At 38.8% G+C, this 15,634-nt stretch overlaps 1 protein-coding gene across 1 annotated transcript in view; it reads right to left on the bottom strand.

The window, feature by feature from the left end:
* ECRG4 (ECRG4 augurin precursor) overlaps nucleotides 1-15,634 on the bottom strand; it is a 250,916-nt gene that overhangs the window by 76,294 nt on the left and 158,988 nt on the right. The window contains exon 4 of the mRNA XM_044071776.1: nucleotides 190-335. Within this exon, the coding sequence (XP_043927711.1) occupies nucleotides 190-335 (146 nt within the window). The remainder of the gene's footprint in view (nucleotides 1-189; nucleotides 336-15,634) is intronic.

Genomic DNA, 15,634 nt, shown 5'->3' with positions numbered 1-15,634 from the left:
TAAAAAAAAAATAAATAAATGAAATAATTTTTGCCAAAGTATGACAAGCAATAATCAATGCTGAAGGTATACCTCTTATGGTATTTGCCTGCATTCCAGTTGTTGATACTTATTTATATTATATGAAGTAAGCATAACCCAAATGTCATAGAGGAGAATAGAACATAAATAAAGGAACTGAGTACTTACAGCTTCATCAAATCCCATGTATAGAAAGTTCCAGTACCACTGCTGAACATCTGGTTGTGTCATGTCCCATAGCTGTCGTTTGCTCCGCTTTAGCAAAAACTGTTTGGCACTGTTTTCAGATATTGAGACTGCTGGCTTAGTAGATGCTAGAGGAAAATCATAATGAAGTCAGAAATAATCAATGTGTGAAAACTGTGAATAGCTGCAAGTAATTATATTAAAGCCAGGGGTTTAACATTGCACAGGACATGAGCGCAACTTGTTTTGTAACCATCGATTTAGCAGTATTACAGAAAAGAGTAATGATGATGTATAGTTTTATTTGTTGTTTCAAATGTGCTGTGGACAGTAATGAGACAGTCAAATAGTATAGATTCAATCTATGAATGTACTGGAATTATCAAAAAAAAGAATGCTTGTCTCTCTGCAGTAAAACAAATACTGCATTGCTAAAAAGGCTGTCTCCTTGAATACTCGTTTGGTATAACTATTTTAGAAGGGTGAGAACTTAGAGTCAGACATGCTTCACACCTGAGAAAAGTACCACAAATGAGGCATGAACTCCAGTCTGTCATCATTTCACTACTCTCTACTTCGGATTACATCTCTCAACCTGTGAGCACTCGTAGTGATAACACTGTTTTCCAAATAATGCCAACATTATTTTATTTTCACATTTTTTTTCACAGTAACAGATGTTAAAATGATGAAGTACAAACACAAAAAAATCCCAGTGTAGAAGGCAATACGAAAACCAGAGGCAGTGTACCAGCAGTCTGTGACACGAGGTACTGTATGTTGAAAACTGCCACGCTGAATAAATACACAGCAAAATAACCTTTTTGAAATCAAAATGACCTTTCTCTGTATTATAGTTATCACAAATAATGCATGGCTGAAGGACTTAGCTGACTATACCAACTCTGAAGTCATCTGACTATATGATTTGTATAGGTAAGGTAAGCTAGACGTAATGCTTTATAACAAATTACTTTCACTTCCAATTCTCTAACATCAGGATTTGTTATGCATCCTGGTGTTGAAGAGCTGCATTCATTAAGTTTTTGAATGAAAGTGCAGCTTCAGTTAATTACACTACTTTGTAGAAATGCTGGCTCACTTATAGTCAGCAGGAACACATCTTGTGTGTTATATTATATTATATTATATTATATTATATTATATTACATTATAATATATTATATTATAATATATATTATATTATAATTTATTATATTATAATATATTATATTATATTATATTATATTATAATATTGTTTGTGTCTTTCGGCTTTTTCTCGGTTAGGGGTCGCCACAGCAGAACTCCGGTCCGCTAATGATTGGTAGAAGATTTTTACATGCCGAGTTACCAGCTCTGATGCACAACCTTCAACGAAGGTACGCCCCGTCACACATGTCTCCACACAGAAGATGCTTTAGCTGAGAATCGAACGGACAACATCTTGCTGTGAGTCGACAACACTACCTATTATATTATATTATATTATATTATATTACATTTTCTAAATGGAAGAAAGGGAAAATAAGCCTGACTAGTCTGATTTATAAGTGTGTGTTCAACATTTTGCTTCCCCTCATATTTTCTATCCATCCCATGTCATTTTGTATGCCTTTGCAGATTCTTTGTCTCCAGGACCAGTTCTAGTAATCAGCCCTATGGGTCCACAATGTTTTCCACAGAGAAGTACTTTTACATATCCAAGGAATAGCAGGCCTCTAAAATCTGCAGTATGCACCCCCCTTCCCCTTTCTGTTCTTTCTGTTCAGGGTGATTTTTTTTCACATTTTCCTGACACTATTTTGTACACCCCATAATGTTTCCACTGGCCCATTTGACTAGTGAAAAGAGATTTATCTCTTCTTGTCTCTGATTATACTTTTTCTACTTCATCACTCAAAACATTCTGGAAGCTTTCCTCTGAACTCCATCCTGCAGTCTGACATCCATGTCTTTGTGTGGTCTCCAGGATTGTACACACTATTCAAGGTGAGGCTTGGCCAGGGACTACCGGAGTGTGAACATTACTTCTTTGTTTCTGTAATTTATCCTCGGATATCCTTAAGCATTATATTGATAGCTCATACTACCTTCTTGCTCTATTCTGAGTAGCTCAATCATGATGCAACCAACACTCTAGATACTTATCCTATTCTGCTGCCATCAGTTCCTGTCATCTCTGATGATGCATCACATATTTTGTTTCTAAGATGCTGTAATTTTTCCCATTTGTTCAACCTTTTCTTCAGCCTTTTCAGATCCTTGTTTAGACTCCTCCCTCATCTTCATGTGCTGCACCTGACAGTTTATAATCAGTAAAGAGATTGAGTCTGCTCTCTTCTCCCTTAGATATATCCAAAATGTACACACTTAAGGCTACTGGGCCTAGGATCAGTCCCTACAGTCCAGTAATACTCCACTACTATGTTGGCACTTGTCGTCTCACCCAGTCCTTAGAGGTTCTACCTTCCAGTCATGCTGCAGTTCAGTTTATTAGCCTTGATCCCCCCCCCTCCCCCCCTCAGCATTTACAGCATTCCTACCAGTCACATGTGCAGGACTGAATTAAAGGCCTTGGAGAAATCCAGGTTTATTTCTAACAGTATTTCCCTGCTAGTTTTTGCTGTAATCCAGTCTTAAATTGAGATCAGGTTTGACTAATAAAGTCTTCTATGAGCCATGAATGCATGTAAGTTGTTGGCCAGAAAATTGCTGTGCTGTACGAAAGCAACCAGCATTTCCTTCAGAATTCTCTCAATGACATTTTCACACTTGGTTGTTAAACTACCAGGCCTGTAGTTCCCTAAGTTTTTTCACTTAACCCCATAACTTAGACAAGAGAAATGCATTTGTTTTCCAGTCATCAGGTGTTTCCACAGTGGCCAGAGATTTATTGAAAGCCTTTTTTAGTGGATTTGCTAGCATACTAGTGAGATTCTTAAGGACCCAGAGAGGCAGATCATCTGACCCCTGCACTGTATCCACCTTAGGGGTACCACTTTCTTCTCAACATTATTCCTCTCTGGTCTGCTGTCTGCCCACTCTTCTGTCTACTGTACTATACCTCTTTCAAAGAATGACACTCCTGTCCTTGCTTTATTTTGTAGACACAAAAGAAAAGTACTCATTGTTTATTTTTGCTTTTTCCAAGTCTTTTATAAGTTTCATTCCATTTTTGCTCTGCCTGACATTTGACCTTTCCTTCTGTCATTTACCTAAAGATGCCTTTGTCTCCATTCTTGACCCTTTAATTCAGCCCACTTTTAGCTTGTAGCTCTGCTATTCTCATCACATTTGTTACTTTTTTGCATTTCTTGTTTTCCTTGCTCCTCCCCACACCTGCCTTCCACCTATGTTTGACATATCATTTGGTCTAATCATTACACCCACCTTACTATGTAGCCACATTGGCCTTTTACACTTTCTGCTCCTTTTTGCCTTATTGACTGTTCCTCAGAACCCTTGTCCACAGCCCGGAGTGCTCCATTCCCTGACATTCCTATAGCTTGTTTACTACTTCAGTTTTTCTTCAGTCCCATAACTTAGCTCTGGCCCACTCCCTCATCTCATCATAATTCAGTCACCTAAAATCCCACACATCTTCCCTGAATTGTGTTCTTACTTTTCTCCCAGACTATACTACACATTGACATGATTACTGTAAGCTAATGGCAGCCTTATTTGGATGTGCCTTTCCCTCTCCTCCATGATTAGGACCACAGCCTGAATTCTATCTTTTCTGGTTCAGTCCTGCATCAGTTGGTTGAAGTCTTCGTGGTCCAACACTTCAGTCAACTCTCACTTCCTGTCTATCCCGGAGTTCTGAATCTTCAGATTTGCTCCTTGCAGACACAAGTCCTCTTTGATTGTATTCTTTTCCTCCTACCTCACTCCTCTATTCTCTTTCCAGAGTCTCATTCTCCTTTCTTGATATTTCTAGAAGAAGTTGTACCATACTAATCATTTACCTTTCTTCCCTTCCTGTACCTTTTGCATGGGAGGCATACACTCCATTGCCTCCTACTCCTCCTCTCTGACATTAAACGTGATGGCCTCCTTTCTGTAGGTCACTGTAACATTGTTTCCTTCTTTGCCATTCCTGAAAAGCCTATATTTATTTATTTATTTACATTTGATTACTGGGAATGTCCGACTGGAGCGAGGTCCATTTACAGCGGAGGCCCGGGGAGAAAAGCTCCACATCTAACAAGTACAATGGTTGATATATAGAACAAAAGTACATATAATACAATGTAATACAATGCAATACAATACAATAAAAATATATAACAAAGTATATATGATACAATGCAGTCATGCAGGTATATACAGTAGTTTGTTATATGCAAGGTAATGCTAGCATGGTTTACTAATAGTTAGCTTTGGGTGGGAGTGGTTGGGAGAGAAAAATGCTCAATATGAACTTATAAAATTAAGGAGATAACTCACAAGAACATAACATGCAGGATACATATTGGTTATGTGTAGAAGTTGTTGCATTAGAGTGTTTTTAGTACAATATTGTAGGGATAGAAGTGAGTGAAGAAAAGGGATAGTGAGAGTGGGGAGAAGAGGAGAATATCTAAGTGATGCAAGGACATAGCCAGGACTGTGTGAGGTGTGCCTTGAGTGACTGTTTGAATAGTGATATGGAAGGAGCTGTGGAGATATTTTGGGGGAGGCTATTCCATTTTTTAGTGATGGTATAGGAGAAGAGAGCTTTCCCTGCAGTATTGTTAGCTCTGGACACACAGAGTAGGGTTTTGCTTGATGACCTCAGGAGACGGTTTGCTACGTATTGGTTTAGTAGTTGAGTTAAGGCTGGGGCTTTGTGGGGATTATTTAGTGTGTTGTAGATAAGCACTAGTTGGTGGTAGCTAATTAATTGTGGGAGTTCTAGCAACTGTAGCTCTTTTAAGGCAAGACAGTGATGGTTTCTAAATGTGGAGTTTGCGAATTTTTCAATTTTATTGTAATATGTTTCTAGTTTGTCCATATCTGTTTTCCTGATGTGGGTTAGGATTGGGGAAGCGTACATTAGGGTAGACAGTAGGTGTGTTTGGGCTAGGGTGATTCGTGCTTGATCTGATAAGAACTGTTTCTACTTGTATAGAGTACCTAACTTTTTATGTACCTTTTTTATGGTTTGAGAGATATGGACATCAAAGTGAAGATCCTTATCAATTTGTACACCTAGGAGCTTAGTGTGGGGTGATGGGGAGATTGTTGTGTCATTTTTGGAGGTGATAGTGAAGGAGGTGGGTGTGGTCCTGTGTTTGTTGGGGGTAAAGAGAAGTATTTTGGTCTTGTTAGGGTTTAGAATAAGTTGGATGTCAGTAATCCATTTCTCGACGGAACAAAAGGATTTTTGGGTAAGTTTTTGAAGGGTGGCTATGGATGGGGCAGAGCAGATTAAGGTAGAGTCATCTGCATACTGTATGAGTGCTGCATGCAGGGTGGAGATGTGTAGTTTATTGTTGAAAATTGTGAATAGTAGAGGGCCCAGTATTGATCCTTGTGGAACGCTTATGGTGGTTGGTAGTAAAGGTGATAGTACACCCTGCCATTTGACTGACTGTTGTCTATTGGAGAGATAGTTTTTAAACCAGGAAGTAGTGGAGGAGGCAAAGGACATTGTGGTTAGGGTGTCTAGAAGCAGGTTGTGAGACACCATGTCAAATGTCTTAGATAAATCTAGGAATATGTCTGATACAAAGTGATTGTTGTTTCTCAGTTGGTTAACCTGATTGGTGAAGGACAGAAGAGCAGTAGTTGTAATATGATTTGGGCAGAAGCCATGCTGTGTAGGTGAGAGGAGATTGTGTGAGATTAGGAAGTGCATCACTTGAATGTGAATACATTTCTCTAGGAGCTTGGAAAGGGGGGATAGGACAGCAATGGGGCAGTAGTTTGATAGCTCATAGGAGTTGCCGCCTTTGTGAAGAGGAATAATGTATGATATTTTCCACAATTTGGGGATTTGGGCTTCTTGTATAAAGCGGTTAATGAGAACTGAGACAGGGTAGGCCAAGGACTCTCTATATCATTCATTGTCACTGGCCTACAGTTCTTTGATGCCATCACTAGCTACCCGTTCACTGATGCATCACTGCTTGCAGTTCCCACATCTTCTTACAGACTCCTTACATTCCATAGTAACATCATACAGCAATGCACCAGTTACTTTTGTTTATACCTCTTCTATTTTCTGGGCATGTGTTCCTTTTTTCTACTACCTAAATGCATATACCCATATTCTGTATCTAAGACACTACTCCACTTCCCTATGAGAATAGAGGTACAGTTATTGAGATGTACCTTCCCAACTCACCTCTGAACACTCCCTTTTTAAGATGGAGCCTACCTGAGATGTTCTCCATTGCCTACTGCTATAGCCAGGTATTATGCTCTCAGATCTTTTATCATCATTTTGTTGGATGTTGGCATAATTAACAATTTTCATAATGTTACTTTCAACCTGTTATACTGGAATCTCTGTGCCACCTCTCTGGCTGTGCTTGTTCCCACTTCAGCTGTCTCTTCAGGAAGGTGTGGTGATGTATGCCCTCAGTTCCCCCTTGATAAGCTTTGTCACAGTCTCCTCCAATATGTGACTAAGTGTATTTCTCAACCCTTGTTTCCAGTGTCTCCTTTGCCAATACTCTTAGCCCCTTAGAGATTGAGTCTCCCCTTCACCACAACCCTGCTGTCTCACCAACACTGATACTCCCTTCCTGGCTTCCTCATATCCTTCCTTATCCTATCTGCAGACCTCCTGCATTCCACTGTGCTATCTTTCCTCACTGTCTGTGCTGATTGCCTCAGTCTCTGTGATATATTAGACCTCTTTCTGATCTCTTTGTCTCTATCATCTACTGACCAACTCTGCTGGTTGACTGCCTTTCGCTATCCATTTCCCTCTTAATCTTTTTGTGGTGTTGGTGGCCACATAGTTACCTCTGTCACTTTCTCCCCTATACTACAGGTACATGTCACTACTCTTTCCTCCTGTCTTTCCACCTGCAAGTATTTCTTCCTTCCTTCTCATTTGTAGCTGTATCTCATACTTTTCCATTCTCCTTAAGCTATGCCACATGATTTGCTTGTATACTTCCTACAACCTCTAGCTGTGTTCCCTTCCCTTCCCTTCTGACTTCCCCTACCTCTTCTCCTCCATAATGTCAACTGACCCCCTTTTGCCTCCTCTTCTGTCAAACTCTGTTTTCTTTGCCTTGTGGTCCTATTCACTATCATACCTAAAGTTTTTTTTTGGATTTCCTATTCACTATCATCTCTAGACTCAGTCTTCTCCCTTAGAGCTCTCCTATTCTCCTACCAAACTTACACTAAGTTGAAACACACCTCACACATCTCCCAGGCACTCATTTTACTCAGACAGTCTTCATCCTTTTATGCTGTTTCTTCCCAGACCCTCCTAAGAGCTGTCACTTTATGTTTTGGTTTTCTTTTGTGGGAGGGTTTATTTATTATTATTATTTTATGGGTCGGGTTAGCATGCATAAGTACTTATCTTAGTCATGCGACTTAACTCTAAACTTGTCCATGCCCCTGCCTCTAACCCTAACCCTACACATTAACTTAGTAAAACTCCTTTCCATAGCTGTACCACTATTCAGAGAAATTTGATCTGAAGGTACTGATAGATGAGCAGTCAGAAAAGGAAAGTATTTGTTTTCCTTCCTTCAATCATCTAGGTTTCAGTGTTTTTGTTGTTTGGGTAAGTTTCTTTCAATTTCAGCATCAATTGAATGTATTTTGATACCCAAGCATTGTTTAATATATATATATATCTATGCAGCAAGTGGAACATACTGGAATCAGTTTTTTAGTTCCAGTGCAGTTTTTATTTGCAGTGAGGAATCCAAAATAACAGTTAAAAAAAACCAAACATACTTGTATTTTAAGCTATGTCCATCACAAATCCATTTAAAGTCTGTCATAAGAATGTAATATAATAGTACACATCCTTGGTTCTGCAGCTCACATAAAGCTGGCTCATAACAATTAGGTTCATCCACAAACAGGTCCCTTTTTCTGCTTGTATATCCACATTGGGCTCCTGGTACTCCTTTGAATAAATCTACAGACAAGTTACTGTTATTCATTTGTGCCCACACCGGGAGGTTCCTGATACTCTTTTGAATAAATCTACAGACAAGTTACTGGTATCCATTTGTGCCCACACCGGGAGATTCCTGGTACTCCTTTGAATAAATCTACAGGTAGTTTAGTGGCATCCATTTGTGCCCACACAGGGAGGTTCCTGGTACTCCTTTGCATAAATCTACAGACAAGTTACTGGTCTCCATTTGTGCCCATACAGGGAAGTTCCTGGTACTCTTTTTAATAAATCTTCAGGCAGTCTACTGGTATCCATTTATGCCCACAGAGGGAGTTCCTGGTACTCCTTTGAATTAATCTGCAGGCTGTTTATTGGAATTCATTTATGCCCACACCAGGAGGTTCCTGGTACTCCTTTGAATAAATCTGCAGACAGTTTACTGGTCTTCATTTGTGCACACACAGGGAGGCTCCTGGCACTCCTTTGAATAAATCTGCAGACAGTTTACTGGTCTTCATTTGTGCACACACAGGGAGGCTCCTGGCACTCCTTTGAATAAATCTGCAGGCAGTTTACTGGTATCCATTTGGATACACTCACAGAGGCTTCTGGTATTTCTTTGAATAAATCTACAGGCAGTTTACTGATATCCTTTTGTGTACACAGAGGGAGTTCCTAGTACTCCTTTGAATAAATCTGTATGCAGTTTATTGGAATTCATTTGTGTCCAGAGAAGGATCTTCCTGGTACTCCTTTGAATAAATCTGCAGACAGTTTACTGGTCTCCATTTGTGCAGACACAGGGAGGTTCCTGGTACTCCTTTGAAGAAATCTACAGGCAGTTTACTGGTATCCATTTGTGCACATATAGGGAGGTTCCTGGTTCTCCTTTGAATAAATCTACAGACAGCTTCTAATATCCATTTGTGCCCAGACAGGGAGGTTCTTGGTACTCCTCTGAATAAATCTACAGACAGTTTACTGTTGCATATTTGTGCACACACAGGGAGGCTCCTGGCACTCCTTTGAATAAATCTACAGACAGTTTACTGGTATCCTTTTGTGTACACACAGGGAGGCTCCTATTACTCCTTTTAATACATCTACAGGCAGTTTACTGGTATCCATTTGGATACACACAGGGAAGTTCCTAGTACTGGTTTGAATAAATTGCAGACAGTTTACTGATATCCATTTCTGTCCACACAGGGAGATTCCTTGTACTCCCCAGCTTCTTCTGATCATTGTTTCCCTAAGAGCCTCATCTCCTGGTTACAACTCTCAATCTATGAGAGGGAAGGCTGTCTAATGTTGTTTTCAACCCTTTTAATAACACCTTTATGCTTTTAAGGATAAGTATTGGATTTGTCGGGTGTGCACATCATCTTGCTGTTGCCTGATTTTGCTGCCATATTTTATTGATTATAAGCACCATTCACCAACACCACTGACCCACTCCTCAGTCTTGCTTTCTCCCTCCTTTTATTCTTCTTACTTCCTGACCCATTCTATGGCTTAGACTGCTCCGTGGTTGTCCCACTTGTAACTGCAGACCTGTTCAAGAGTTTTAAAGTCTCTGTGCCATCTGGGCTGATCTTCTTTAAAAAAACACTTTCCTAGTTGGACTCTGTGTCTATATATATATATATATATATATATATATATATATATATATATATATATATGTGTGTGTGTGTGTGTGTGTGTGTGTGTGTGTGTGTGTGTGTGTGTGTGTTTGAGTGTGTGTGTTTGTGTGTGTGTGTGTTTGTGTGTGTGTGTATGTTTGTGTGTGTGTGTATGTTTGTGTGTGTTTGTGTGTGTGTGTGTGTGTGTGTGTGTGTGTGTGTGTAGATATATATATATATATATATATATATATATATATATATATATATATATATATTCATTCTCATTTAACGTGATTCTGGAGTTTTGGGGTGCCAACTGTAGTCTTCACTACTTGCCTGGGAGTTTTGCCAGATGATAAAGGTATCATATTAAACCATTTTGTGCTGAAAGTTAGCAATGAATAACATTTCAGATTGTGCTGAGCTTCATGTACCAGTTATAACAGAAGAGGACACTTTGGACATTTCCAATATATATATATATATATATTTTTTGGTATGGAAGAGCTATACATTTTGAGAAGAGGTGATGCGATCAAGACTATTGGTGACTTTAACAGATAAACATGCATTTTAAAAGTAGAAGATATTTTTATAGAAATACTTAGCAGAACAGCAACTTGGGTATTTTACATAATCAAACAGTTTAAATCCCTGCCTTGTAGGCACATAGAGCTGTTTTTAAAGGAGATTGTAAATGAGATATTCTAACTTTATTACCCAATAAAGAATGAGCATACTATAACTTAACTAATACTGAATGTGAAACGTTGCATTTATTTAAAGAATTTTGTAAGCCAGCAAAACTTATGAATGTTGATAAAGATGCAAGGATCGCCATTATGCATGAAACTGTTTATCAGGAGAAAATGGAACAAGTATTAGTTAATGATAAAGAATACAATACAGGAGATATGAGTGTGTCATTTTTGCCCTTCGGTTGCCATCTTTGTGAACAGGTGAAGTTATGGCTTTGTTCTATAATTTTGACAGTCTTTAAAGACATGCTTATAATTAAGGTTATGTGACTTTAATGAGTGTGTGATAGCTACACCAAGTAAGTTATTTGTAATATTGACAAATATGATGTTGCACTATTTATCTCTGTCTTAGTGGGATTTATTTGGAAAGATTCTGGGTCAGCTTGCTTTTGTCTTATAACTATCTCATCCACTCAATAGCTAATATGTTACTTTTTGGAGCTATTTAGGGTTCATAAGTGAACTGGTTTGTAGATATTGTAAATGAGTCGATTTCCCCTTTCTTGATATTCCATTTGTTTTTTTTTTATCATTTTACACTACTGGAGAGACTTTGCTGTGGAGAATCTCTTGCAGAGATCCCGGGCTATATGTCCATCTGTTATGGTTTAACTGAGGGTGCTATTCATTTATCATATGTTAGCTCAACTATGCTTGTTTTTAGAGAAGGCAAATATTCTGGTACTTTACTGAATAGGATTACTGAGTAGTTTTGGTTAATATTTATAGCAGGTAGTATCTTTATTGAGCTTCAGTCAATGAAAGAACATCTCTTTTCTAGTAAGTAGTCAGGGTGGATGTTGGTTCACCTTGCATGTATTTAAGTGTATATATTCTTTAAGAAGATATAAGTTTCAAGGTGGTCAGTAAAAGAGTTTGCCACTGTATATTTGCCCTAAATGTTTTTAAAGAGATTTTGAAAAGTAGTGGCCTGATTACAAACCTCTGCAGTACCCATACATAGATATTTTACATTTTTGGGTGTTGAGGTATCTGAATACCATTTAAATATTTGATAGATTGTGTGTGGGTGGTCTAACCATACAATTCCTGCACTATGATTCTTTAGATCGATCAGTTTCTCACTCGTGACTGAAGTATGATAGACAGATTAATAGCAGTAGTATAGGTGATGTTTCTTAGCTCAGTTCGTGTGTTTAAACTCATATAGCCACCTAAAAATAGTGGTTACCAGAAAAAGTGTAATAAATTTGATGAAGTGAGGCTGTGCATCAATTTTCTTTGTAGTGGACTACACAGCACAGAAAGAAATGCCTATATGTTTCTTGTTGATTGGATTCATAAAACTGACTACAAAGCGCATGTTGTAGAGGTGACTTGGTTTACTTGCACTGAGCACCACTAAATAAATGTCATTAGGTGTACTCTACCAGTGACTCAGTGTACTTATGTTTGTTTTGCTTGAACGTGCTGTAAACAGCAAACTGCTCTGCACTAACAAGTAGTTTTATTGACAGTCGTTATGACTGACAGTAAAACTGCCATATCGAATGCTTTGAATGACAGTAGTTTTTGATTGCCAATATTTGAAACAACTTTGTCTTTTTTAAGTTTCATTAATAACAGCATTCAGCATGCTGAGTGAGGATGTAGGGAGTAGAGGTGGTGAAGGTGGATGAGTTTAAATACTTGGCATCAGCAGTTCAGAGTAATGGTGAGTGTGGAAGACAGGTGAAGAAGAGAGTACAGGCAGGATGGAGTGGGTGGAGAAGAGTGTCAGGAATGATTTGTGACAGACGAGTACCAGTAAGAGTGAAAGAGAAGGTCTACAAGAGGGCAGTGAGACCAGCTATGTTATATGGGTTGGAGACAGTGGCACTGACAAAAAGGCAAGAGTTAGAACTGGACATGGCAAAGTTAAAGATGTTAAGATTTGCACTGGGTGTGACGAGGGTGGACAGGATTAGGAATAAGTATATTAGAGGGTCAGCCCAGGTTGGAAGGTTTGGAGACAAAGCCAGAGAGGCAAGATTACGTTGGTTTGGGCATGTGCTGAGGAGGGATGCAGAGTATATTGGGGAAAGAGATGCTAAGGATGAAGCTGCCGGGTGAGAGTAAAATAGGAAGGCCTAAGTTAAGGTTTATGGATGTGGTGAGAGAGGACATGCAGGTGGTTGGTGTGACAGAGCAAGATGCAGAGGACAGGAAGAAATGGAAACAGATGATCCGCTGTGGTGACTCCTAATGGGAACAGCTGAAAGAAGAAGAAGAAGAAGATTCAGCATGCTGTTAGTGAGAGTGAGCTGACATTTGGGCTACAGAACGTCAATCAGCAGAGATGTGCCTTGAACTATACTTGCTATTGGAGAACAGTGCAGCTTTTAACAGAGCCCCTCTGGTGAGTACTACCTGTTGGCGACAGTGTCATCCAGTAAGGCATACAAATGTATTGCTTACAGTTACAACACAAGAAGAGATTTTGAAGTTTTGTATTTTGAAAAAGAAAAAAAAACTTCCATCATGTTTATACTTTTTAGGAGATAGAAAAGGTTTTGCATCACAGTGGTTTACCTTCAACTACAAGCTAAAGGGCATCCATGGTCAGACTCTGAAGAACATATATTTTTATCTTACATTTATCTTATATGCAGTGCTATGTCATTAGTTTTATTTCTGATTTGCTGTATCCCAAACTGGCATTGTGGAGTTGCTGTACTGATGTGATTTTCTTTTCTAGGGCTCCTTTATACTATAATGCACTCTGCGTTCATTTGATGTGGCATTGTATTGCCTTTCCAATCCTTTTAGTGTTTTATTGCTACTGGTGTAGAATGGCATTTGCAAAACTAAGAGTGTTTCAGTTTTCTCCAGCAATATAGTAACCTGTCTGGAACCATATTCATTTACTTTTGTCACCAAGAAAGTGAAAACATCAATATTTCTAGTATCTGTTTCTCTCACCATTATAGAAAAGACTCTGTCCACATTTGGCAAATGGATTTGTTTATTTTATCTTAATCTTTCCAGCACCATTTTTGATGGCTCATTTATTGCTGATTGCAGTTTATATAATTAGATCTAAAAAGATATGAAAATAATTTAACAATGTGAAAAAGATAATTTTGCTGGCTATAATGTGTTTGGTTTGCTGATGCGACAGGTCTATGTGAGACTGGATTTGTGGTGTGTGTGGTTACCTTCTCCTCCTGACAGGCTGTGCCAGTACTGGGTTGAGAGAGCTTAGCCTCCAGTTTGGCTATATAGTTGCATCTCTCACATATATTTGAGCTTGTTGGGAGGAGGAGAGGGTGGTCTGTATACATAATGCAGTTGTAACATTGCCTCAAGATTCCCAGATTCACCAGCTGGACTGGAGAGTAAACTCGAAACTGAACTTTGGACATGCCTGAATAATATAGGGAACTACTTATTGACTGATCAGAAAGAACTAATAGGGAGTAAGTGCTTAGAAGGAGTATAAGAGGATGTAGTGCTTTAGTTTGTGTTTACCTATGAGATTACATATACGAGCAAGTGCAGGGCTTTAGAATGAGAATAGAGTGCTTAATTAGAGATTTAGAGCAGTTTTAAGGGAAAAAGTGAAGAGCAGACTTTGTGGAGCCAGGAATACTTTAAACCTGTTTAAGCGGTGCTGCCCGACGCTGCTCTGTGCGCAAGACCGCGCAAAAGAGGGTTGCAGGGTTTTAAGAGAGAGAGAGATCAAGGAGTTTAGCATTGACCCAAAATGGCCAATAAAACTACAGCTTCTAGGCAGTAACCACTCCTACAGGGACAGGCAGGCTGTTCAGTGTTAACCACTTCCACTGGTGAACACAGAGACTTCCCTTTAGACCAAGCAAACACTGGCCTTCAAGAAACATACAAACAGTCCAGAACAGGAAATCTGTAACTAAACTTTCTTAAATTTTAGAAAGTGGGGAAAAAGCAAGATTTTTTTAGTTGTTGTTTTAGTTTAAAGGTAGCATAGATACACAAGTAGCAAAATATTCACAACAGTGCAATAAATGACCCCACACTTGAGTGCTAGGCCAAAGTCAGGTAAAATGCAGTTTTAAGAGAAAAAAAAACAATTTTAAATTAAGTGCAACACAGGAGATGCAGTAAACAGGCTCTAGATGTGTTCTAAATGCTGTTTCTAATACAGATATAAATTTTAGCAAGCCGGAAAATGCTGAAAAGTAGGAGGCAAAGCAGTAATTCTTAACAAAAAAAATCAGAAGAAAATACTTAAAATCTCAAAAGTGGCTCCTTTCTTCTCTCAGCGTTTTCTCCCCTTGGTAGGTGCTTCAGCAACAACTAACAAGCCTGGAAAGACGCCAAAACCATGAGGCAGCAGGGTTTTAAGAGAGAGAGATCAAGGAGTTTAGAATTGACCCAAAATGGCCAATAAAACTACAGCTTCTAGGCAGTAACCACTTCTACAGGGCCAGGCAGGCTGTTCAGTGTTAACCACTGCCAGTGGTGAACATAGAGACTTCCCTTTAGCCCAAGCAAGCACTGGCCTCCAAGAAACTTACAAACAGTTCAGAACAGCAAATCTGTAACTGAACTTTCTTAAATTTCAGAAAGTGGGGAAAAAGCAAGATTTTTTTGTTTTTTTCTTTTTTTGTTTAAGTTTAAAGGTAGCAGAGATACACAAGTAGCAAAATATTCACAACAGTGCAATAAATGACCCCACACTTGAGTGCTACGCCAAAGTCAGGTAAAATGCAGTTTTAAGAGAAAAAAAACTATTTTAAATTAAGTGCAACACAGGAAATGCAGTAAACAGGCTCTAGATGTGTTCTAAATACTGTTTCTAATACAGATATAAACTTTAGCAAGCCGGAAAACGCCGAAAAGTATGTGGCAAAGCACACACAAAAACATACTCGGAGGCTCTAAATAAAAATCTGCCTAAGCAGCAGAGACCTCCAAAGCAGACATCCAAGCAACACCTATCATCAAACAATATCCATGTAGCACATAGCTC

Source organism: Protopterus annectens, chromosome 5.part0 (genome assembly GCF_019279795.1).
Source record: "Protopterus annectens isolate FY-2018-M chromosome 5.part0, PAN1.0, whole genome shotgun sequence".
NCBI lineage: Eukaryota > Metazoa > Chordata > Ceratodontiformes > Protopteridae > Protopterus > Protopterus annectens.
The sequence above is the reverse complement of the archived record's forward strand: the minus strand, read 5'-3'. Positions and strand labels throughout refer to the sequence as shown.